This window comes from Topomyia yanbarensis, chromosome 2 (assembly GCF_030247195.1).
Source record: "Topomyia yanbarensis strain Yona2022 chromosome 2, ASM3024719v1, whole genome shotgun sequence".
In the NCBI taxonomy this organism is placed as follows: domain Eukaryota; kingdom Metazoa; phylum Arthropoda; class Insecta; order Diptera; family Culicidae; genus Topomyia; species Topomyia yanbarensis.
Window position 1 is genome coordinate 334,570,923 of NC_080671.1, and position 26,816 is coordinate 334,597,738.

The window sequence follows — 26,816 nt, forward strand, 5'->3', positions numbered from 1 at the left end:
ACTACGTCTCATCAGAATTCGACACTAACTTAGTGACCTAAACAAGCGTAATATCCGGCAAGAAAAAGATTTCGGATTGAGCCGAAATTTGATTCAACTTAGCAAGCTAGTGCAATATGCACTATCTTATATTTCTTTATAAGGAGAAAGATTTGGGTAAAAACCAATTTTTATCCACTAAGGTGAAAATGGGTAAAATAACTTTTGCACGCAAAAGTCACAAAACCTATAACTAAATTATTTGTGGAATTTGCGCAACGTTCTGACATCCAACATATTTGAGACACCTCAGACAGCATTGGCAAGACACGACTTTGACCTAGAAAATTTCAAATAATTTTGTAAATCAAGAGAAGAAAGATACATTTTATGTTTTATTATAATAAATAAACCCCAGAAGCGAAAAATTATCTAATACAATATTTGTCACTTTATCAAATGTCTCACATTACATCTAGAGTCAATAGGTCGCTATCTCGATAACACCTTTCCACAAATGTACGATACTGCTGTAGCTCATGTGCTTTTATTCATCCCGTGTCCAGGGACCCTGTTATCATCGCACTCAATTGAATTCAATAGGTAATCCATCAATCATTCAAAACTGGACAGTATGAAGCCAATAGCTTCGGCTGGTCATATCGATCAAGTTCTGGCGCTAGTCTTCCCAAGTGCATATACCCAACAACATGAGCCATTGTATCGCAGACAGTGAAACAGCTCCAGGTTGGTTGCATAACGACTTCCTACTGGAAGTGATCCGAAAGGCTCAAAATGACCCTTCCTTATGGCTGTGCCATGGGTGCAAATTACGCCCGGAAGCGGTTCACGGTGATCGGAGAGCGAGTGTTTTGTTCCGAACGACGGTTCACTATCGCTCGAAACGATTCCACAACGAGCAGGCCATCAATTTGATTACGAAAATAATACCCAGCGAAAATGGGTTGTCTAATGAGAGCTCGATTCTGGATACAGAAGTGAGGATGTACAACGAAGTGTTACCGGCAATGGTGAAAACGTTGAAAGATGTTGGAGAATGCATTGATTTTCCAAGGTTTGTAAACTTTCGTCTGTTACGTAAGTCAGACTATTCTTTACTAATTATCAACAGATTGATCCACGCGAGCCCCAAACCCAACACTATCCTTATCCTCGAAAATGTTCATCCATTGGGTTGGCTGTCGTTCAAAAAGTACAGAAGCACGTATGAAGATGTTACAGCAACAGTTCATGCCATTGCAAAGTTTCATGCCTTATCCTACTTTTTAAACGAAACGGTAAGTTCTTGTGTGGAAAAACCGTAAGTCGTCCAAAAGGTATCCACACTTAACGACAAATTCCAGAAATTTATTCAATAACTTTACTAACTTTCAGTCTATTGATCTCTCAACCTTCAAATCACTGAACAAAGTGCAAGACCTGCCCGGTAACAGTTTTACAAGCTTCGCGGATGAAGTTGAAACCTGGGCGAATTGTGAAAAGTTTTCCCTGAAATTCCAACTCCTTGAAGCCTCTGTGCAGGAAAAGTTGAAACAGGTACTCAAGGCAAACTCCAAATCACACGGATATAATGTCCTCAACCATGGAGCGATCCATCCAAAAAATCTTTTTTATAAAGTCAACTCCACTGGGCTAGTCATGAAGACGATGCTAATCGATTTTCAACGCTGCCATTGGGGATCGCCGGCCATAGATTTGCTCTATTTGCTGGATTTAGTCGTCAAGCATGACGTTAAGGTAGCCAAGCGCGATGAAATCATCTACCAGTACTATCAGCACTTTGTCGAAATATTGAACAAGATCGGTTTCCTGGGCACCGTTCCGAGTCTAGTTGATTTGCACATAGAGCTGCTCAGAAAAGGGTTTCTCGGTAGGTTTTCAGCACGAGATAAAACATTCAACATAGACCTATCGTCTTTCCATCTTTTCAGAGGTGTTTCATGACGTTGAACAGCTGGGAGACTCAGATTTGAAGATCGACCAATATCAGTCTATGATTCGAACCGATATGATGCACTTATTGTACAAAGGTATACTGAACTAATAAATAAATTAATATAATAAAAGTCCAACGATCCACCAATTAATAAACTGAAATAATGTAACCAACTAAGTAAAAATTAAAGGAAAAATGTTTTAAGATGCGGTGCGACCTTCGGAACAGAGAATAAAAATTGTTCCAGCATTGTTTCATCTATCTATTTAGAATAAAAAATAAAATTCAAAAATTTCACTGCGATTCCCATTTATAACGTTTCCTTAAACTTAAATTATATGAACCGTTCAGATATTGAAAAACCTGTTTTAATCCACCTAGTGGTGCAATTGTGCCTTTCTCATTTCTCTAAACTATGGCGCGTTGGCTGGTTATGTTCAACATAATTGTGGAAATGTCCATTACATTCTTAGTACACTTTGCACTTATACACAATTGGTTGCCAGCTACGAACTTGATGAGATACGTATCGACGGTGAAACACTTGAAACAAATGATATTTTTTTTACTTAATTAGCCTAATCAGCATCAGGGTTACCAAAAATACAGAATAATCTGCATTTATACAGATTTTTCAGCCATTTTCAGACCAAGAATATGTATGTGCAGATATACAGATTTTTGTGTGTATGTGCAGATATGCAGATTTTTGAGAAATGATGTTACAAAAACTATTTGTTGAAATATTTTTTTTCAGTTCCAGTAATACATCCTCTGTGTCTCTCTCAGCTGAGCCCTCCATATTAAAATATATTTTTACTTTTTAGAGTGGTTGCACATTCTGAAAGGTAAAGGTTTGTAATACACTCAGGTTAGCACCCAGCAAACGCCTGGCTGAAGTCTGTTTCCAGAAACGTTAATTGTAATGCTCTGTGACTTTATTAATTCTCAATTTTTTGTCCGAAAATTCGATAGCTACATGGGTCGACATTATATATCAACAAAAGTATTTAAATGAAGAAGAAAATTATTTTTCCATTCTGCTCATCGGTAAAGTTCAAGTTTCTGGATGTAAAACATCAGAACGATTTGTAGTGTTTTTTTATGAAGACGTAGACAGATGCTTGCTTGACTGATTTAACCCACAACAATTAATATCTTCGATAGATAATCCAGCAAAATCCAGGTTAAACGACTCAACTAATTCGATACAGATATCGACACAGATTTTTCGAAGAATAAATACAGATGAAAATATTTTTTAGGACAAAAATACAGATATAATTTTGGAAACCCTGATCAGCATTAGTTCAATGTTATCTGCTTGCTAATTCATTTTGTCATGCGGGGGTGGGTGTGTGAGGAGGGCGAAGGAGGACTCCCCAGCTTAATTTGGCATGCTAGTGGTGGTTTAAAGATGATGGGATTGAGAGGGGTGGGGGTATGAGGGCTGGATGGGGTGGTAGTCTGAGGGGTGATTTAAGGGGATTTTAAAGAAAAGGGGAGTGAACCCTCAACTACGCTCCTGTTAAAATCCAGAAACCTTATGCCAGTCAAAAAATTAGGTTGACGGTTTTCAGAATGATTGCACAAACCTTTCTATATGAGAAAGGCAAAACATGATTTGCGGTGTTACCTGTCATTCAAAAACTACTAAACCAATTTCTTCCAACTTTGCATACACATTCTATGTTAAAAGTATGTATCCCCTACGTTGAGTTTTCAGATGATTTTTCGATTAAGGGGGTATGAGTAACCATAAAAAGGCAGAATTTTTCGTGCAAAATAGAAGTTTTTATTTAAAATGAGTAAAAAAGAAAAATATCTCGAAAACTCAACGTGGGAGTTAGATATTCTTTTCATAGAATGTGTATGCAAAGTTTGAAAGAAATCGTTTAAGTACTTTTTGAATAGAAGGTACCACCTCAATTCATGTTTTTTTCCGTTCTACAAAAAGCTTCGTCACCTAGTCGTTTGTCGATATTTTTTCATAGAAAAATTACAGCATGTTATTGAAATAATACACAATAATATATAAAAGTTCTGATCAATTCACTTCACGCAAAGCTCTAAAAAAATCGCAAAAAATATGTTTTTTTTCACGCTGATGATTAATAAACATGGTGTCTGTTAATACTTATCTCTCTGTCTGAAAATAGGACACAGATAATATTATTCATTTTGCCTAAAAACATAAAACAAATGTATATAATGAACAGCTCATGTTAAAATATAAGAATAAATAAACAGTATTCAATTTAAAACAACAAATCACATTCGTACTAATCAGGTTGTATCTATGCATTTCTCTATTACGGTCATTCAGGCAATATGGTAATTATAAGTATTACTTTCGGCCAAAAAATTCTAGGAGCAAAACCCAGTCGGCCCAATGGCATTCAGCCAAACGGCATTCAGCCAAACGGCATTCAGCCAAACGGCATTCAGGCAAACGGCCCTTTCGGCCAACTGACCCATTCCGCCAATAGGCCTTTTCGGCCAATAGGCCCTTTCGGTCGATAGGCTCTTTCGGCCAAGTAGCATTCTGCCAAATGGCTTTCGCTCAAATAACCGGACACTGTTGCGGATCGAAAAATATTAGGAATTTTCAGCAAATATGACAGGTTGAGCCTATGTGTCATCGGAAAACTTTCCTAAAATTTGCCGTTCTACAACTTCACTGAAAGTAGTATGGTTCTATCTAGAAAGATTGAAATTTATTTATTTTTTGATATTGGTAAAATTTGCTGTTGTTTTGAAAAAGGAAGATGCTTACAAACTACGAAAATTTCCCAAGGACATACGGCCCGTAAGGCTAAGTTTTTTATTTTTAGTAAAAATTCCTGCTAAATTTGCATTCTGCACCACTATGCAATGGAGAAAGCCTGGAACCTGGAAAATGGGTTCCTCACGAAAAGCGGATTTTTTTCATTCCCGAAATGAAAACGAACCATTTTTAAAGCATATTATTACTTTGACTTGTAGCAAAACATGATATTGACGGAAATAAGAGACTTTAAGGTACACGAGAAAAATCCGTTCATAGCTTCATTAACAAAAAATCACGATTTCGTGAACCGAATGATATGCGAAAATCGTGACCAAGTTCCTGAAAATATGAATTTGTTCGCTTAAAAAATATACAAGACGTCACATTCCAATGTTTGGTTGGGTTACTGTGATTGTACCCTGAACATGTTTAGTTTTTGTTATGGTTCTTGTTCATAATATAGGGCTACACTGGTTTGTATAATGTATATCAACCGACATTTAAACGCTGTTCATGATTGCAGGAGCTTTATCGCGATTTTCATAATTGCTCTTAACGTTACCATGATATTTAATTCATGAGTTTACTATCAGAATTTTCTGGCAGAGTAGCGCGGTTTCTGTTATATATCACGATAACGTGAATAGAAATTAAGAAAATCAAGACAAAGTCTTGAAATCATGACTTTATTCATGATTTTCTTAATTTCTATTCAGATTATTGTGATATTCTTTTCACGATTTTTGGTATTTTAGTCTCGATATGTGTTCATAATTTCAGGATCTTTGTTACGATTGTCGTTATGCGCTCGTTATCGTAATATTTTATTCTTGAGCTCACTTTCGAATTTTCCACGTGGAGTAATGCGACCGTCGGATTTTTTACTCGTGATGTGGCAATATGAGCTGGATCTTAAACATGTGACTGATTCCCGGTATCTTGATTTATGAACTATATCACGAACACGATTTGTGGCTCTGTATGGAATTGTTGATGCACAGTGCTGTTTTCGTTTTCTGTCCGGACATCACATGGAACCTTCTGAAATGAATAACGATGTTCAATATCCTAATAGTTTTATATAGGGTGAAGTGCCTATTTTCACCATTCTAAGGAGGGCGCCTCACTGAATCATTAATTACTCGGCCTACAAACAATGGAATGCGTACAGATTGGCATCAACAGCTTTGCTTCGCTGTTAAGTACCAAGATAATAACACATGCGCTGAAAACAGTGAAATTCTCGTGTTTGAGCGCAACGAAAACACGAATCGAGTGCCCCTATTGTTGCGCTACCATTTGACTCAATGCGTTAAACAAAGATGGCAGACACTGCTCTAACCAACGGCTTCAAATGGGTAGCGTGATAATAGAAACATAGCGATAATGGGCTCATCACCCTATATGCTGCTCGCATTTTTATTAGTCGCTAGAAGCTGGGCAAAACTATATGATACTTCATGAAAATTCCAAAATTTTGTGAAATAGTTCACGAGAAAATGAAAACTAGCTCACGATCACGTGATTAGTTGTGAATATTGTAATAGGAATCATGAACCAGTTAACATACAATATACATGAATATATGAATAATTTATGTATATAAAAGTCAATGTTTGTATGTATATGATTTATAGACTCCCAAACGGCTTCACCGATTGCCGTAAAAATTTGTACGTAGTAGGCATTTGTTATGGAGCGTGTTTGTGCGCTATTGGTTGGGGATTATCTGCCCGCCAGATGGCGTTTCGGAACAAATTGTGTTTTCCTCCTATTTCGTTGAAAGTCGCAGCAACGCGCGATGGGTATTAGCTAGTATTTTATGATTTTGAAAATTATTTTATGGGCATGCATGGTCAGGCGTGACTATTATTCCAGGACTCATGCAACCTGTTTGCAATTGCATAAATCATGTTTCATGGTTTTGTGAACTATATCACTGGCACATATGACGAGTAATATCTAATATACTACGAATCATGAACCTTATCCCGAATACATGAGTAATATTTTATGATTTTGTGAACTATTTCACGGGCACAAATATATAAAAATAATATTTTCCAGTTTTGCGAACTATTTCACGAGCACGAATGGTAAGTTGTAACTAATATACTAGGAATAATGAACCAATTCACAAAAAGCTAAATATTTTATGATTTTGTGAACGAACACGGATGGTGTGTCGTGATTAATTCACTAGCAATCATGAGTCAGTTCACGTATACATGAATAATATGTTGTGAACTATTTTACGAGCGAATATTGAACCGTGCCCAACATATTAGAAATCATGAACTAGTTCACGATGATTGAAAGGATTCATGATTAAAATTCTGAGTTTTGTGAAATAGTTCACGCAAAAATATGTTTTGATTTTGTGAACTAGTTCACAATTACTAAAACCAGATCATGTTCGAGATGTAATAAATCATGAATCAGTTCACGTCGTATAGTCGGATCTGAATAATGTTTCTAAATCGATGAATAACATCACAAGTTAACTGTTGGTTTTACGCATAATGCTCATAAAGTTGCGAACTAGTTCGCGCACAGAAATTCGATTTGGTAATGACATGGCTGAAACCCGTTACTGAAATTCACAAAACAAAAACATCCACTTATAAAGGCGATATATAAGCGTTACTGAAGGGAAATTGAACATAATTTAAAACACATGAACTTGGTTCACGATCCTGTTTTCGTAACGTAAAAACGTGTTTGTTGCGATTTCATGGCACTTTATCACTATTTTATGAACCATTTTTTCCGTGTATGCCTTTGGTAGGATTAGGGGAGAGAGGGTAACGGTGGAACATTATAACTATAAAACATTCGCAATTAAATCACAATGCATGAACGTATGGGGAACAGTGAAAATTTCTTGTTTATGGAGTGTATTGTACATATTGACTCGCCATAATTGTTGCATAATGTTCGATGTTGTGTTACTAATTAATTATAAGGAAATTTTAATAAACTACAAAGTCAGTTGGAAAATAAATAAATAAACAAATAAACGAATCCGACTATTATCTGTTTCGATTGCTGGACTCTTCTTTAAAAGGAAAAAAATCAATCAAAATATAGATCTCGATGTGGTAATTGATGAGTTCTTGACCCCTAAGGATGAAAAGTTCGAAACCAACAGAATTGAAAAGTTTTCGATACGCTGGCCGTGGTTTTTGTGTACCATGGAGATTAACTAAATTTAAAAATGTAAATATTTCCAAGACAATAAAAGCAAATATAAAAACTAAGTTTATTTCTTGACAACCTGATACAAAAGATTTTTTTTATATTTGTCTTGATTATACTTTTGCTTCGTGTAGGATCCGCTTTACTATGAGTTAACATTGGATGATTCATAAGTCAATTTTATACGCGTAACCACTAGACCGGTACAATAATTGACTTTTTCGGCACACCGCAGTTTCAGGTGTAAGGACAGTTATGGTTTAAGGAGAGCAAATGATGCATTTGGTAACATTGTGTTGCCTCTTTTTATCGCCCATACTTAGTATAGAATATTTTCAAAAATCTATTGACCTTCAAAGTTAAACAACTTTGTCCGGTAATTTCCAATCAATATACAACCTTCAAGCTGTTAATAAAATAAACCCGGCCTTCAATTTTGAAGCATACCCTGTGAGATTTTTTTCTTGAATTTTGACTTCTTACTTTCGATTTTTCATATATTCATATTAATATAGAAACATGAAAACTCTTATAAGTGAGCTAGAGCTTTAGGAAAAGCTCAAATTTCGCATGTGGAGCTACACTAGGGTGTCCCGAAATGACATCATGTTAAAAAAGTCATCGGGCTCACTTCTTAAATGAAAGGCTAGGGTATTGGGACCACTTTCTTCTTCGGAGTGAGTTTGCTAAAACGCTTCCTACTGGTGGCGACTTTTGATTTTTTGAAAAATGGGCCAATTTTGGATAAAATTTCAAATTTATGCCTGTTGAAGTGGTCCTGAACTGTCTTAGATCTTTTTTCAGCATTTTTTATTTTTCTGGAGATCCAAACGGAGAAGTTTGGTTAGTTAGTTTGTACAAATTTGGAATTATAAGAGCGGCAGGGCCATTAAAACTTAGTAAAAAGTGAAATTTTTGGTGTCTTTCAGTATTTTTTCTTCAAAACTGGGTATCTACAAAATTTTAAAAGTACAGAAAACACTTTATATAGTTGAGCCGAATTTAGGGGCGTAATTTTGCTGAAGAAAGTGTATAGCTACGGCCAATGGGGTATAAGTTATTTACGTTTTTGTTAAATAACCTTTTGACATTTTATATTCATAAAAAATAACACTGTTCTACAAAATAAAACAACTTAAGTGGGCTTAGTCCGCATATTCTTTTTCGGAAAATAGAAGGAAAATGATGAAAAATGGCGTTTTTCGCTTGTCTCTAGTACACCAGAATCGGTTTTTATGAGCATTTGACGATTTTTTTTTAAAATATTTTGTATACTAATAGCCACCTAGCGGGTTTGAAAATCACTAAAATTAAACAAATATGTCGAGTTAATGGCAAGTTATGGCGTATATTTGAAGGCTGAATTGATTAACGTACTTACATTTTGTATATAAAGTCTTATTTTCATGTTAGGAACTTTGAAGTGTAGAAAAATGCAGAAGAGTGAGGTGACTTGAGTGTTGAAAAACTGATATTTACTGTTTAGATCACATAATTCCGAAATAGTCAAATTTGGGGCATATATCCTCGAAAAAGTTTTACAACAGAATACAGCGCATCTTCTGACACAATCGTTTTGTTGAAGATGCCTCCTAGAAGTAATTATGGAGAATTACTTCTTCAAAAAATAATTAGAGACTTGGCGTCATTAGCAAAGTTATTATTTTTATAATTGAGGTTACAAAAAAAAAATCATCAGATGCTCATTAAACCTCGTCCTGACATACTAAAGACGTACAGAAAACGTCATTTTTCATGATTTTCCTTCTATTTTTCGAAAACCAATGTGTGGTCAAAGCACATTTGAACTGATTTACATTTTGAAACAGCATTATTTTTGATAAATTGCTAAAAATGTCAAAGGTTATCTAACAAAAACTTAAATAACTCATACCCCATTAGCCATAGCTATACACTTTCTTCAGCAAAATTACGCCCCTGATTTCGGCTCAACTATATAGTGTTTTCGGTACTTTTAAAATTTTGTAGATACCCAGTTTTGAAGAAAAAATACTGAAAAGCACCAAAAATTTCACTTTTTACTAAGTTTTAATGGCCCTGCCGCTCTTATAATTCCAAATTTGTACAAACTAACTAACCAAACTTCCCCGTTTGGATCTCTAGAAAAATAAAAAATGCTGAAAAAAAATCTAAGACAGTTCAGGACTACTTCAACAGGCATAAATTTGAAATTTTATCCAAAATCGGCCCATTTTTCAAAAAATCAAAAGTCGCCACCAGTAGGAAGCGTTTTAGCAAACTCACTCCGAAGAAGAAAGTGGTCCCAATACCCTAACCTTTCATTTAAGAAGTGAGCCCGATGACTTTTTTAACATGATGTCATTTTGGGACACCCTAAGCTACACACAGAAAAAAATATTGGTAAAAGTAAGAGTGTTCCGCTCTTAGCAAAAAACATCCAACGCCAACTATTAGGTTGAAAGTAAAACTTTTAAATTAATCAAGAATAATAATCAAAGTAAAAGTTTTCCTTTTAAGCAAATGAAGAATAGTACTCAAAACAAAAATTTTATTTTTAAACTAAGAGTATACGTTGGTTGTTTTTTGCTAAGAGTGAAACACTCTTATTTTTACCAACATTTTTTTTCTGTGTGTAATTACTATTTAAATTACCAGAGTTCAATAACGAATTGTCATTGCCTTTGGCATTTGGTAAGTCTATCCACTGCAGAAGTGTCAGATGTACCATACGATGTATGTAACTACATCTTTGGAGGCATTTGAACATCAATTCGACTCTATTTGGTACTTCTCTTGTTTTATACAATGAAGCTACCAATACATATGATTCGAAAAATAATGCTGTTCTTATTTGCTTTTACTTATGGTACCACCCTAAACGTTAAATAAACACATCACATTGAGATATACACTCCGGCAAAACGTAAATAAGTTGGCATGGCACGCATATGAATGATATATGAAGAATACTGACCAACGCAAAAAGAAAGCAGAGAACCAAAACGGAAATATGCGTTCCTCTAAGCCGAACCTCAAAATCACGTAGCAAGTGTTGGTTGTTGCTTTTTCTAAGTCAAAGCAGCCTTAACAGTAATGTTCAATGTGTACATGCTTAGTAAAACCAAGCAGTATTCTGGAAGGATTACTACTATTTAAAACTATTTCGACTGCACAAGATTGAACATTTGAACCCGATATGCTGTTGATCATGCGCTACAAAGTCTATCCTACACATCATAGAAGCCACCAAACTTCCACTAATATCTGGAAACATTCGCTGTTCTGTTAACCCGACCGACAGGATATAACAAAATTTCAACTGAATGCTCAATGTAACAACTTCTGTCAACAATCAGGTAACTACTGAAAACAACAATATTAGTACCAAACTCAAAGTATTAGCAAATGAAAAGTTCTGACAGTGAATTTGTTACGTCCTACTACTAGGGCAACGAAGTTCGTATTGGAGTCGCTACACATGAACAGCGTGCTAACGCGAATAAGCGCTACGATACGCGCGGGGCGTTTATTTCACAATATTGCTCATTGATGCTGACCCCTACAGTTACAAACTTCAACAGCAGAGTAGAAGATACACCTGTTCGCTTATCACTTATGCTCAGCTGATATAAAACAAATTAAAACCGACGTTTCAGGGCCCACGTTGCGGCATTGACGATCGATTGGGGCATTGTTGGAGTAGCTAATTTGTGGAACAGCCGGCTTAAAATCTGTGCACACTATGGAAGAAAACAGTATTTTAGAAAAGTATTCCTATATTACAAAAGAGTATCTGGAGGATGTTCTGCGCAAGGAACAATGCGAAAGGGTGATTAATGTTAAAGAGTTCAGTGTAGTGATGGCGTTGGGCAAAGGAGAGAACTATTCGAGCGATATATTGCGAGTTAAAGTCAATTATGTCACTGGAAGCAATAACCACAGGTAGGTAAAAAAACTAAGTACAGACAATTAATTCTAAAAGTTAATTTCCGCATCGTTGACTTAAGGGACAATACCAGCATAGGGTGCTCAAATTTTAAATAGATTATGGCTAAATTGTTATAAATTACACTTTTTTTCATCAAACATTTTATTTGGCAAGAAAATTTTCAGTTTGCATATCTTGGAAATTAATGTTATTAAATGTGCTGTCATAAAAGATTCATTTTCAGTCCAATTGTTCAGTTCGGTGATTCTGATTCTGGAATGAATATGTGTCTATAAAATAGAAGCTTTGTTAGTCAGAAACCAAGAAAGAATCACGGAATTCAAAATTGTAGAATCAATGGAAACCATAATTACAGAAATTAGAGAATGAATACAAGAATGAATCTATTTACAAATCTATGAATATGGAGATTTAAAAATCGAGAAATTTAAAATTCTTTTAAATTATCCAGATAGTGGGTAAGGCTGAAATCATTGAATGATGCAGATCCCGATTTATCTGTATTTTAATATTATGAAATCTACTATTCCTGGATTTGAACATTATTTTTTAAGGTTCTACCTTTCAGGACTTCTGAAATCTGTGCTAATTTAATAATGACATCTTCTAAACTTCTTTTCTGACTATATCTAATAGTACTGGTCTAGTATCAGGTATTATGAAGTTAATGTGTTCCTGAATTTTCGAAGTGCTGAAATTAAAGATTGACAAATTCATTGATCCAGAAGTACTTAATTTCTGAATAATTCCTATAAGTTCTCAGGGATCCGAATCCCTAAGATTATTCTTTTTATATAATTTGCTAAACTTTTTTATATAATTTGCTAAACTTTTAGCTTTTTACTTTTTAACCCCTGGATTCAAAGAATTATTGAATTTTTGTCTTCTTAGATTCCATACTGTATCCAGCAGGCGCTGTGGTATTGAAATAAATTAATGTGAAGAAAAAAATTAACTTATGTTCAATAGCAAAAAATATCTACAGATAATTATTTTGGAAACCTATTACGTTAAGTATCAAAAGGACTTTTGAAAATTGCACAAATGTGTTGATTAGAATTGGGAAAACATTACGCATTTAAAAAAAAACTTCTATTTTTGCTACTGGAAATTATAGAACCGGTAAAAATCGATATCACAAAAATAGCAAAACAGAAAAATTCGATCCGATCAACTATCAACGGCCCACCCGCCGACATATTCATATCTTCATTCAGCCATTTTTGGAAGTTCTATATGGAACAAAAACTGAGTCATGTTCTAGCACTCTTGAATCCATTCCTTTGTTATTCTGCTGTTTGATTCTGAACAATGGCTTGAATTGTGTCCAAGTCGCCAAATTGTTGAATTCGTTAATTGATTTACGATGCAGTCAGCGTACCAAAAAGCAACAAAAGTGAATAAACAATCTATATGTAGCTTATTTAAATACTGCGATATAAACTAACGGTAATGTCTGCTACATAGAGCATAATTAGGGTTCGTCGCGGTGCGGATGTGGGCGGTAAATGCATTGTCCGCACCGCAACCGCAAAAAAATAATAAAACCGCACCGCTTACCGCAACCGCACTTTATTTACCGCACCGCACCGCGCGGTAATGCGGTAAATGCGGTAAAATTTTTATATTTTTAAAAATGGTGTTGAAAAATTGTACATTTGTGTAACCATATATAATAAAATGTTATTCTTATTCACACGAAATTTAACTTTAAGAGACTCCTCAGAATGTAATGTTTATGAAAAAATCGAATTTTGCATTTTCTATTAATAAAAACATGGAACATTTTAAGGCAAACATTATACATTCAAAAACGTTCTACTGCAGTAATAGGAAAACTTTTATTTTAGCAACCCTTCAGTTAATTGAAAAATGTGGAATAAAAATGTAATAAGAAATGAAGTCGCATTTACGTAGTAAGCCACCTTTCATTCTTAACGGAATTTCACCAAAAAAAATTTAAAGTGGAAATACCAGTACTTCTATATAGTAGCGCATATATTCCAATACAGTGAAATAAAAACATATTGTATTTCATTAATAAGAACGACGCCATATTTGATGAAAAAAAAAATTGCCTATGCATTACATCTAATCAGGAGTCCGGTCTCAACCGGCACAGAATTATTGAACATTAGGAAAACTGCAAAAAATGTACGGTTTGTAGCATACAGCAGAAATGATTTTTTTAAAATAGGGGGTTTTACGGAAAAAATATCCCAAAACTCCAACTTCCGCATTCTTCAAGAAACAGATGTATTATCATTTAAAAACTAAGATTGCTCCCTTTAAAAATGAATGAAGTGTAATTTTCGAAATGCTAGTTCGAAAGTTCTAGCATTTAATATATTTTCCTCTAATATTTTGCCAAAGAGCCAATTACAAAAACTTCAATTGAAGTGAACGGGAGTCAAACTATGTGGTATTTGGCAACAAAAGCTTCAAAAAAGCTACAAAATAGTCTTGACTGAAAAATATTAGGACCTAATTTGGTACAAAATTATAGTAAATTTGAATGGAAGTCCGCGAAAAAAAGTTATGTAGCATTATGCTATATTTCACCCTAAGGAGGAAAATTTGGTAAGCACCAAAATTTCTCACTAGGGTGAAAATTTGTTGGTAAACCAGTCTGTGCACTTGAGGGCACAAATCCTTATTTCTTACACAGTTGCGTTTTGGCTTAGCCTCATCAGAAACCGACACTAACTTTTTGTCGGAATAGATTAGCGCCGGGTTAACGCAAATCCATTAAAACTAAAACACACTTTGTGCTTCAATCGAACGACTGATCAAACGTGATGTCCCGTCTGAGCAGAAATTCTGTTTATGCCGATGAGACACAGTGAAGCCGAGACTTGTCTTGGCTTAGGAGGCCTATGCGAAAGCACTATGCTATATTTCACCCTAAGGAGGAAAATTTTGTAAACACCTACATTTCTTACTAGGGTGATCACGTTTGATCACGTGTTTACCAAATTGATATCGAAAACGATTTATAATTCCACGATTTCCAACAGAAATCGAGAGAAGTGATTCACTTTTAAATTGGATTTAAGAGTAAGCATGTATTGTTTTTAAATGATCTAATAATTTTGTCTTTATTTGGATCTTGCATTTTATGTATTTGACATGGTTAGTTTATGAAGTTTTACTTAGAAGTATAAAATAACTAGTCCAAAATATGTCGTAAAAATGATAGCGTCAAAATATTTCGGACACAGCTAGATTTTCTTTCATTATCAATTAGAATAATCAAAATTATCACTTTATCATTTTTTTGCGGTGCGGTTGCGGTAAAAAGCTCTTTCCCGCACCGCATCTGCGGGAAAAAGTGTCTCACCGCACCGCAGATTTTGCGGTGCGGGTGCGGTAAATACCGCGCGGTTGCGGTAATTACCGCAACCGCGACGAACCCTAAGCATAATATCCTTTCCAGTGGCGGCGCTAAGAGGCGGTGAAGGGGGCAACCGCCCCGAGCGGCAAAATCAGGGGGCGGCATTTCCTACTAAACAAATTTCTATTTCATTTTTTAAATAATTCTTTAAGTTTCAAAAATCATGATCAAAATCAGGTGTGGGTGAAACGCTTGAGTTTATATTATTTTGGCGCTTGACTATTAAAAAGTAGAGGATTAAGACGACGGATGCGATCGAACAAAATTATATACATATTGCTCAGTCTCAAAAGAATCAACTGAGATGAGTTTCCGAACGCACTTCAAGTAGTGCGAGTATGCAGACTAATTTGCAGGTATTAAACCAGGGAGCTCTATCGTATACAGAGTGTTTGGTTCATGGTTAAGAATATCTCGAGCGGTGATATTCTACAACTACACAATCGTCTGAGCTCTCGATCGAAGCAGATCGTTTTCTTGTGCTGTGCATAGAGTAAATCAATATATATATATATATATATATATATATATATATATATATATATATATATATATATATATATATATATATATATATATATATATATATATATATATATATATATATATATATATATATATATATATATATATATATATATATATATATATATATATATATATATATATATATATATATATATATATATATATATATATATATATATATATATATATATATACATTGTGAAGTTCAACCATTGTTTGAGGCAGGCTTTGTTCGCCGGTGCCTAGGTTGGTGAAGTGAATAGTGGAATAACCGGACAAGCCGCTATATAAGCTAAGTATCTTTTTTTTTCATTTCCCTTTCCCCCGATCGGTCGCTACTTCTTAGATCCCTTTCCCCTGAATATAAGTTTCATCTTTCGTTTACACCACGTGCTATCCTCGTGCCTAAATGGCCGAGGGCGAAGTAACATTGGATTAGAATGATATTCCCATGGATTTACCGGATAAACCAGAAATTACTCCCTCCCCTGATTCCCCCAGTCCTCCTCGCATTAAAACATACCAACCCAGTTCAAATGGACCCTGGGTGGTCTTTTTCCAGCCTCACGGGAGCTGACTGCTAACTACCCGGCCGTAGCTCAGATAACACGTGTTAGAGCTAATAAGATACGCATATTAGTGAATGGCCTCGACCAGGCAAACCAGATTGCTCGCAGCGAGCGTTTTACAAAGCAATTTAAGGCATATGTACCTTATTTGGCAGTAGAGATCGACGGGGTCGTCGAATAGCTGTATGTGCCATACGCGAGCGGTGGGTGGCAAGTCTAGTTTACACTTGTATAACGATGTAGTTGTTCAAACGGGGTTGCTATGTTTACTAATAAAATCCACTTGTTTTGAAGTCATACTGCTTCTTTAGTTAATAACTTTTCTCAACGAATTTTCATAAACTTGCAATGTTCCTCGAATGTGTTCAGTGAAAGAATACCTTTAGAAATATATAGTGTTTTGATTAATTGATTGATGAGGTGATTTTTTAAGAATTTATTTTCAATGTTAACCGATTTTCCATATAAACTTTGAAATTTTTAGAGGGTCCGTAGACACAACCAATCGGTACCAAAATTTGCACAATTACTAAGGACCATAAAAGGAATCAGTAGAGCCTGGTGGAGCTAAAAGTCAAAAATTGAACCAGTCTACTGTACATCGACCTTCTACTAATTGAGGATCTTGTAACATAGCAAACTGAAAAAAAATGACACATTCAATGGCACTACCTAGGGGCAGAATTTAAAACTATTCGGTCTTCCACAGGCTAGCTCTTGATGTTCTGAATAAGTTTTACTCTATATAACAAAATATGTTCGAAATCACGAGAAATTTTGTACAGAATGTTGTTTTGTAGAACTTTCCATACAGCTTGTTCCATTTACAAACAATTTCCAATTTTATTGTTGCACTTGAGATATAAAAATGATTATACTTTGCCCAGAACATGTTATCTGAGGCACACAAAGTTTTCGCAATAAAATGATGACGAAATTCTCAAAGTGTTGTACTAAGTACAACAGCGCGAGTACTTAAGGGTACAATAACATTTATACATTGAAAATGTTGAAGATCACAAAAATCTGGATAGGCAATTTTATGGTGTTTCATATCAAACTCTGCATGATCGAGAAAACACAAATTTCGCATTACATTTTGTGTCACAAAAAAGTCTCATCACACTGTTAGAGTTAGGAATTAAAAGCGATTTTTTTGGGATTATAGCATTTTTTTTTCTTTTTTAGAACTCAAACGTACATTATTAAATCTTCGCTAGCAATCGAAGGACTTTCGGACCTTCTCGACGAGTATGACATCTTTCATCGTGAGATAGCAATTTACAAAACGTTATGCCCAAGGTGGAGCAAATTTTAGCTTCGATTGGATATACAAAGAAACTGGCTCCAGTGTATGCGGATAGAATCATCTTGAAAATATTGTTTTTTATCGTTGTTTACATTCCAGTGCTCACGCGGTATGCTCGACGAATCCTAAACATTTAATTTTTGAAGATTTAGCTCAAAGTGGTTTCCGATCAGCTGACCGGAAACAAGGACTCAATTACACTCAATTGGAAATGGTCTTGGAAAAGATCGCCAAATTCCATGCCGCAACAGCGGTACTGTTTAGCAAGGTGAGTTTTGCGGACGGAAACTACTTATGGACAAACATTTCAACTTATCTCTCATTTACAGGACGAAGACACCATGAAAGATCACCACTATCGCAATATCAGTGAAGATGTGCAGCATTTCTATTCACTTTTTCAAAACAGTATCGTCAGCTGTGCGGAACAGGCACAAAGTTGGCAAACAACTCCGAAAAGCATAACGCAGAAGCTGTTCGCTCTAGAAAAAACTGTCATTCCAAAGGGCTGCCAGGTGTACACCCGCGATGATTCCACCTTCAACGTTTTGAATCACGGAGATCTTTGGGTCAACAATGTGATGTATAAATTCGATGGAAGGGGCAATGCCATCGACTGTATCCTGGTTGACTATGCTGTTGGATTCTTCGGTTCCCCTGCGATCGATCTTAGTTACCTGTTGTTCACTTCTTCAGCGGATGATATTACCACAGATCAATTTGATCTTTTGCTGCAATACTACCACTCGCATCTGGTGGATTGCTTGGTGCAATTGGGTTACTGCAAGAAACTGCCTACCTTGTTAGATATTCAAGTGGAAATGTTGCGGAAAGGGTTTGTAGGAATCATGTTCGCCACCTTCCTAATACCACTACGTCTGATCGAGGATACGGAAAATGCGGACATAGGAAATTTGCTAGGTTCTTCTAAAGATGCGGTAGAATTCCGACGAATTATCTTCAGTCAACCGAAGTATAGGGGAAGAATGGAATATCTGTTGAAATATTTCGACCGGAAAGGTTACCTTGATTAAGGATTAATAAAGATACTGAAATGTATACCTCCACATATTCTCGTTTAAAATAAAAAAATATCATTGTCATCATAGTCAAAACAATTCGGATGTTCGGAATCATGACCGAATTTGAACAAATTTTCAGGTTACTCGATCTTGGGCTGTAGTAACGTCATGAGAATTCACAAGAATCGCGAATAAGCTCTTGAAATCACGAACAAGGTTTGACTGTTGACTGTGTATTCCCAAATCACGAACAAGAATCACAACAAAAACTAAACGTGTCCAGTGAACAGCAACAGTAACCCAAACATTCTAATGAAGCGCCATGTATATATTCGGGGCGAACTGGTTTTTAGAACACACAAATAGTTTCATAATTACGAGGTTTGTTATTCATAATTTCATGAACTTGGTAACGGTTTTCGTAAATCGTTCAGTTCACGAAATCGTGACCTTTTGTTCATGAATTTATGAACGGATTTTTTCCGTGAAGACACGTAAATAACAAGGCGTCGGCGGTAAAACATGATGATGGGTCATGTTCTACCATAGACCATGCGGTAGACTTGGGTGCAACGCCCAACTTCTACTTAGCAGAAGGCAAAAAACTCTTCACATTTCCTTTAGATCATGTCCATATGACCCTGCCTAGTCCTAGTTTTCCGTTCTAAGTTTATAACTGATTCTAGAATACCCATCCCTCTTTCAATTTCATTGCTTTAGTCTCTCTTAGTCTCAAATTTGCCGAAAATAACCAACAAAATCGATACAGTAGAACCTTGAGGCAATTAAAATATAGTAACACGTAAATAAATTGTTTGTCGAATCTCGATCGGAACGGATAATACATGTATCAGTAAAAATATTTAAAGTTTGCATTAGAATTATTAGCCTAAGAATTGTTTTAGGTTCCTTCTTGATAATTATTTGGAAGGCTATTTTAATTGCATAAAATTTTCACTTTGTAGAATGATTCAATGGCAATTGATTGAGCAAATGCTAATAACACATGTAATAAATAGTATCGGAAAAGGTCAATCAATTTTCGAAGATTACAAGTCACTGCGATGAACAGATTGTGAGATATTTGGAATTGAAACGTAGCTATTGGTGGTACATTTACAGTAGGTATTGACAGAATTAACCTATTAATGCCCAGCCTACTATATATAGTAGGTTATAAGAATAACTCCTACTGTATCGATTATGTTGGCAACTGAAGAACTGAAGAGACTGAAAGACGGATAGGTATTTTAGAGCGAATCAGTTATATACTTAGAACGGAAAACTAGGATTTAGGGAGGCTCATATGAACATGATCGAAAAGAAATGTGAAAAATCCTTTGTCTTTTGCTGCTAAAAGTTGGGCGTTCCACTCAAGTCTACCGCATGGACGTTGCAAGAACATAACTCATCATCCTCGATGGTGTTTAGTCGCAATCCAATCAGTTGACAGGTTGTTGAAGCTCAACCTGTCGTCGATTAGTTTTCCGGATGTATCCTGCAGACATGACTTTTCCACCAACACTGGCTTCTGTATCTTCTACATTTCGGATAAGTTGCCATCATCTAAACACTTCTGTGAGCTCGACGTTAGTTACTTGCAAATAGTCCGTGTTTGTTTCTTTTTCTTCGCTGTATGGTGTCAGTGGCCAGGTTGTTGGACCGTGCTTCGGGATAAGACCTTCAACGATTATGTTCAGCTTATCCGGATACATATTGGCTGTCGTCAACGGGATTAGCGTCTACTTCTCGGCATAGGTCCGTGTGGCAATCTGACTTGCTAAGGTTGATCTCCCGTTTTAAAGCGGTCCTAGCTTCCCGACACGCAGCCTAGCGCTCCTCTCTCCTTCTGCGATCCTACTCTCTGAGCCCAGCTTCCGGCTCTGAGAGAAAGCAGCGCGTAGCGTACTGAGCGTCACAATCCTACTTGATAGATCAGCCGCATAAACGGACTCGGTCTCGCTGTCCGGCCGAAGTACCTCAGCAAAGAGATCTTTGCTAGAGGCTTTCGTCTTTCACTTTCGCTAGCCGGTCGTCCTTCTCCGTGCTGCAGCAGTCTTTCTTCCGTTGGGCCATGTGGTAGTGAATCGCGTGGTGGTCGCTATGGGTATAAGTACACACTCTCTAGTCTATGTCCACCGTCAGTGTAGGACTCCAAAATGTGACGTCGATGAAAAACTCCCTCCCATCTCTTCGAAATGTGCTAAAGGAACCTTCCTTTCATAATAGTATGTCAAACATCACTAGAGCTCCCTACAGGCTACATCCTCTTGTGTTGATTACTCTACTGCCCCTACACCACAGCCCAGGCATTGTTTAACACCACCAATGACTACCTTTCAACCAATTAACTGCTCAATTAACTGTTCCAACATTATGTTGAACTGTTCCACTATGCACCTTGAAGGCGCGTAACATGAAGACGCCGTTAACATGGGCGATCACGAAGCCTTCTGCCTAATCCATGAAATGGCTTGACCTTTCACCCATTTAGTTTCCAATATTCCTTTTGCTTTCTGTCCTTATCTCCGTCTATTACACTATATAGATCCTCTGCATATTTGAGCCAATTAACCCCGAACTCCACTAGGATATTACCCAGCAGTAAGTTACCGCACGCCATTTAAATCCGGTTTCCGTGAGCAATTTAGTTCCCAGTTTTGTTGTAATCTACTCGGATAGTCCCCCAGCGGTAAACTCACCTGAATCCGACTGAGAGTTCCCTGGCAGCGGAATTTCTTCCAAAATGATACCCATTTCCTCGAGCCGTTTAGCTCCCAGGTGGTGAAACACTAGCCTACTCCGACTGAGAGTTCTCCGGCGGTGGAATTTTTCTAGGTACCGATGTCTGTTTCGTGAACCAATTAGCTCCCAGTTTTGTCAAGATACAAAAAACAACATTTAACTCTCCGCACATCCCAATCTACTGAATGTAGTATTCAGCGGTAGACCTAGCCTCCACAACGAGCCAGTCAGTCGACAATTTTCACTTTCTTTTACAAAAAAACTTATAGAATTCCATTTAAAATATTAGGCACATTTTTTGTAGAACATTCCATTTTGCCAAATCTGAATGAAATACTTGTGCGGGGGGGGAGGGGTGTTTTTCCCTAAACCAGCTATTACGCCTTTGCCAGCTGTTTCTTATTATATCAGCTAGTTTGTGCATAAAAATAGTTTTATTTGAATGGCAGTTTAAATTCTTTTGCCCAAAAAGCTCAATTTGTGCTGCGAATAAAAAATTAGTTGAGCAGTAATAGGTTAATAAATTTCTGCGATTAATCTAACCTCTCAATCTTGAAATCCTTGTAATCTTTCTTTTTATAAAAATTCTAACAAGTTACAGTTTTCGCCAAAGTTGTTAATTCCAGATTACAATTGTTCAACTTGAGTGTAATAGCGATTTGTATGAGTGGAAATACCAAAAAGTACATTTTCGCATACTACTTTCCACACGAACTTTAAACGCAATGCGCAAATCCTAGAAGCAATCAATCACTCCTATAATTCTCACTCATTTGAGACCACAAAAAGAACTCCAGAAATGCTGTGCTCGCTAATTAAAATCCCTTTGAGCCATTCTTATATATATTTTATATCCATACATCCATCTACTTCCATTGTTATCTGACTTGTGCTGCGCCCATTGAACGATGCGCCAAAACGGAGCTCAATTACACGGTACCTAACGGCATATTATTCGGCCGTGGCGAACATCAGCAAGTTACGGCCGCATGCGCGTTATGGTAAGTAATTTAAAGCAAGCAAATACGATTGCTTGTTATCGTCGCTGTACGGCGGATTATGGGGTCAATATCCCAGCACTTCACGTGGAAGTTAACGGCGTGGTTACCGAGACGGGTTTCACTTGTACGGACCCGCTGAGAAATGTGGTAGATCGATTTAAAAACCGATTAATTCCTGGCGTACTTCCTGGTACTGTAATTACGAGGCAATTCCAGTCATTAAGGATGGCAAAAAAAAGAATATTAGAATTCGCCTAACATTCGCTGGGTCAGCCTCACCACGTCACGATGGGAAGGCTTCGTCTATCTGTCCGCTTGTTTGTAACGCGCGTCATGAAGGGCGATGATTTCTTCCATTTCCATCTTGGCAATTGCATCCTCGATGAAGTTCATCAGATATTGTTTTGAACACTCACCATCTACATTATAATGATGCAAAAGAATAAAAATTAAAGCTTGAAACTGAGACACGCTAGACACCCTCCATAACTTAACTGAAATTCCTTCTGAAGAAACCATGTACAGCACAATGCAACGACTCTCTTGGCACGTCCGGAATGATTTTGATCAAAACAAATGCTAATAAATATGAACACAAATTATATCACATCAGGATTATATGCATCCATATCATCCCGACTGATAAGGCTGATAGTGCTATAAATGGCATACAACCCGATAAGCTACAATTCAGTCATATTCGGCAGATTTTCGTGTGTTGTACCTTACACTTCATTTCCCTGAAATGCCTGGTGAAACTTTAGCCAAAAAAGATCCCACTAGATGGCTGGATACTGCATTCTTTGAGAAAGTTCTACGTCAAGGTATAAACGATAAAAATCTCACCGTCGAAGATTTGCTCCTCTGCGTCCATGCAAACGTTGGTGAGCATTACGCCAGTACCATCTACAGGGCCAATGTTCAGTATCGGTCCCAGGGCAAGATAGAACCGATCGCACTAATTGTCAAGCTAGTGACATCAAAGGTAAATAAATTTGCCGATAACTCATCTTTCGAGAATGAAGTACACCAGTACCGGAACGTGATCAACCCGATGCAAGATTTACTAAAGCAGGCAGGAGCGGAAAATTATGAACTATGTCCAAAGTATGCACCGACTGTGTTTTCTAATGACTGGGTTATGGTGAAGTTTGTCTGTCCGCTATTTTAGGCTTATGTTTGCATCTGCTGAACCGCAGCCGGTTATCGTTCTAGAAGATGTTACTCCTAGAAAGTTTGAGACCTACAAACATTTGCTAAATTTGGAGAACTCCAAAGTTATCGCGGCGAAATTGGCAAAATTCCACGCGGCGTCATACTGCCTGAACAAAGATGTCACCGTACGTCTCGTGATCAATTTATTATCAACGATTTGATTGCTTGTTTCATTCCGTTTTAGAACAAAAACTTAGATAACCACTCAGATGGGTTGTTCAAGGAGAAGCCTAGTGAGGGAGTCAAGTTCATGGAAGAAAATTTCGAAATTTTTGCTGACGAGTTGTCCAAGTGGAATGGGTTCGAAAAATATTCCGAAAAGTTGTTCAATCTGAAACCAAACTTTATCAAGCGTGGTGTGGAAATCTTCAATCAGCACAACGGTAACACTAGTTTCAAGGTATTGAATCATGGGGACTTCCATTACAACAATATGCTGGTTCGATTATTCGCTGATACGACATCTGTTCTGGATGCTCTTTTCGTGAGTTCATCGAAAACAATACTTTCAACGCATTACGATAGAATTCTTTCCTGTTCTAGATCGACTTTCAGCTTAGTTTCTGGGGATCTCCGGCTGTTGACTTATTCTACTTGCTTTATCTAGTGTGTGATAAGGAAACCCGCGAAAATCACAAACAGGAACTCATATACTACTATCATCAGCGATTTACGGAAACTTTGCGTAATGTTGGACACATGGGGACACCTCCAACTCTGTTCGAAATTAACAGCGATCTGTTGAAGTTTGGATTCCTAGAGGTCATCATTGCCGCTTGTTTCATGCCGTTTCTTTTTGCCGACTACAGTGCGGCTTCAAGCGCGATAGGATGCAGTCAGGATGCCAAAGCGTACCGTAGACAATTGTACAACAATCCTCAATATCGGGAGTTGATCGAGCCACTACTGCCGTACTTTCTACATAAAGGATTTCTGGACTAAAGAGATGAGTACAAAGTGGTTCGGCAGTACAACGGAATGGCTATGTACGGCATTGGACAAGATAATGTTTGATGTCATATGTAGATAGCTAACTCACCATTGTTTTAGGAAATAATAAAATTACTTCACGATTTTTATTCGCATACTAAATCTTAATTAGAGAAACCTTTTTTATTTAGTAAATATTACTTTGCATCAGCATTATACGATTATTTATTGCAGGGTGTACATCACATCTTGTGTAAGCGATTTGCTAATTCGACTACGAATCCTCTTACTCGGAGGAAAGCAATTTACTGCATCGCTTATATCATGGTTCAATCAGTTCATAATAATTTTATGGAAATTCAATTCAGTTAATTCATCATTGTAGATCTTTCATGAAATGCTTACAAATAATGCCGAATATCAAACGCATAATTCTGTTGCTCTTAAAAACATAATGTGACATCTCTAGCATATAACAATCCTCGAAAAATGGTTGAGAAGCACATGGTAAAATAGTCAGGTTTATCTAAAATATTGTATTTTGTGGTTAAACTTCCCACTTCTGGTTAGCATTTAATAAAGACACGTTTGAAGTCATCCATTTATTTAAGGTTGAAATGGAGCTTAATCTCGCTGAAGTTACGTACATTCAGCTACACCACGTAAAAACTGTGTTTTGATCAGGTTTAGAAGCTTAGCACAGGCAGAAAATTTCATTGCAAAAAACAACATGCAACACGAGGTCGAATTTAATAACACCAGATTCAAGATGCCAGTGCATATGGAAAACGACATGGTGAACGTGCATATCCATGATTTGGCCCCGCGCACTAGGGATTACATCAAACGAATCATGTCGCAATATGGAGAAGTAGACTCTATTATGAATGACACCTGGAGAAATTTTTTCACCGGCATTCCCAACGGAGTTCGTATTGTGAGGATGCAAATCACCGAAGGAAGGCGCGACCTATAAGCAAACAACGCTAATCACATATCCCGGGCAGACCCCAACATGCCAATTCTGTAACCATACAGCTTACTACGGAAAAACTTGCGCCGAGGCAACTAGTCAAAACTCGTCTACTACAGCCAACTCTAACAAGCAGCCACCTACACCTTCAGATAAACCAAAAACAACAATCCAATTAACCAATAATGCAAGTACAACGACCACGATAACCGCTCCCAAACCAACAACTAGCATCGCCAATAAAGAAGCAAATACCGATGAAGAGCGACCCGTAAGAACAAGAAACAAATAAGAACCTCTGATCGTGAACAGCAAGAAAGCAGTACCGATGATGACATGGACGGGAACGATAACGCGAGAGAAGGCAGACTGAATGACCCCCAAGCGGCTTCACCGCCAAGGAAAAGGATCTCAACACGCAGCAGCAAATAGCGTCAACAAGATCTGGCAGACCGACATTCTTAGATTTTTTTTTTATTTTTACTTGTTGTAAAAAAAATTAAAAGACCCACCGCTTCAAATAAATCATTAGATTACAAAAAAATGATGCCGGAAATGGATTGGAGAATAAAAGAACCTAAATATGTGATAGAGTTAAAATTTCTCGTGCGGGTCACCCAAATTAGGTCTAATTTTAATTTCGATGTTTCAGTAGTATTTCCCATTGCACTTACGCCCAATTTAACAATACTACACACTCAGTGACCTTGCTTTAGTTTACGCCGCAGAATTAGCTGCTATTCAGTATACCCTTGGAGTCATTGAAACATTACCCGCAGCCATTACTTCATCGTTTCGGATATCCTCAGTTCCATTGACGCTATTCGCTCGATGAAACATGGAAAGCACTCCTCGTATTTTTTGGGGAAAATACGGGAGCTACTGAGTGCTTTATCTGACACATCTTTCCAGATGTAGCGCACGGCCGACGGTGGCCACTGATTTAATACGACAGGAGTAGTAGTTAACACAGTTTCTTAGGTTTATTGACGACGATTAATACGACTTTTTACGCTTATTTTGACTTTTCTACTCATACAGCAGCACATTTTTTTCCTTAGGTTATTTTATTTCACAAACACCCATTGGTATTTTCATAGAACAAAGTAGACACTGTATAGCTTTAATCATTTCCAAACACCTTCCACTAATAATTAATATCAAACCGTTCTAATCGGACACTTACTCAGCAAAGATCGAGCTTTAGCTTCTGTATCGGTCTAAACCTGAGCGGGCGGCTAACTAAGCACAACAGGCTACTTTCGCGCCGAGCGAGGGTCACTAACAACTAACGA

The 26,816-nt window shown here is 36.9% G+C and overlaps 3 protein-coding genes across 3 annotated transcripts in view; all 3 read left to right on the forward strand.

Moving 5' to 3' along the window:
• Nucleotides 1–18,696, forward strand: part of LOC131680599 (uncharacterized) — a 34,100-nt gene extending 15,404 nt beyond the window's left edge. The window contains exons 5-11 of the mRNA XM_058961312.1: nucleotides 713–1,054; nucleotides 1,112–1,277; nucleotides 1,375–1,870; nucleotides 1,932–2,030; nucleotides 11,675–11,828; nucleotides 17,735–17,903; nucleotides 17,965–18,696. Coding sequence (XP_058817295.1) covers nucleotides 713–1,054; nucleotides 1,112–1,277; nucleotides 1,375–1,870; nucleotides 1,932–2,030; nucleotides 11,675–11,828; nucleotides 17,735–17,903; nucleotides 17,965–18,669 — 2,131 coding nt within the window. The 3' untranslated portion in view covers nucleotides 18,670–18,696. The remainder of the gene's footprint in view (nucleotides 1–712; nucleotides 1,055–1,111; nucleotides 1,278–1,374; nucleotides 1,871–1,931; nucleotides 2,031–11,674; nucleotides 11,829–17,734; nucleotides 17,904–17,964) is intronic.
• On the forward strand, nucleotides 620–2,072 carry LOC131683968 (uncharacterized). Its single transcript, XM_058966394.1, has 4 exons — nucleotides 620–1,054; nucleotides 1,112–1,277; nucleotides 1,375–1,870; nucleotides 1,932–2,072. Exons 1-4 carry the CDS (start codon nucleotides 690–692, stop codon nucleotides 2,042–2,044), a joined length of 1,140 nt encoding a protein of 379 aa, XP_058822377.1. The 5' UTR covers nucleotides 620–689; the 3' UTR covers nucleotides 2,045–2,072.
• A 4,452-nt stretch (nucleotides 18,697–23,148) lies between the features above and the next one.
• LOC131680600 (uncharacterized) lies at nucleotides 23,149–24,560 on the forward strand. Its single transcript, XM_058961314.1, has 4 exons — nucleotides 23,149–23,510; nucleotides 23,575–23,743; nucleotides 23,803–24,102; nucleotides 24,162–24,560. The coding sequence occupies exons 1-4, from the start codon at nucleotides 23,149–23,151 to the stop codon at nucleotides 24,558–24,560; spliced, it is 1,230 nt and encodes a 409-aa protein (XP_058817297.1).
• The last annotated feature ends 2,256 nt before the right edge of the window (nucleotides 24,561–26,816 follow it).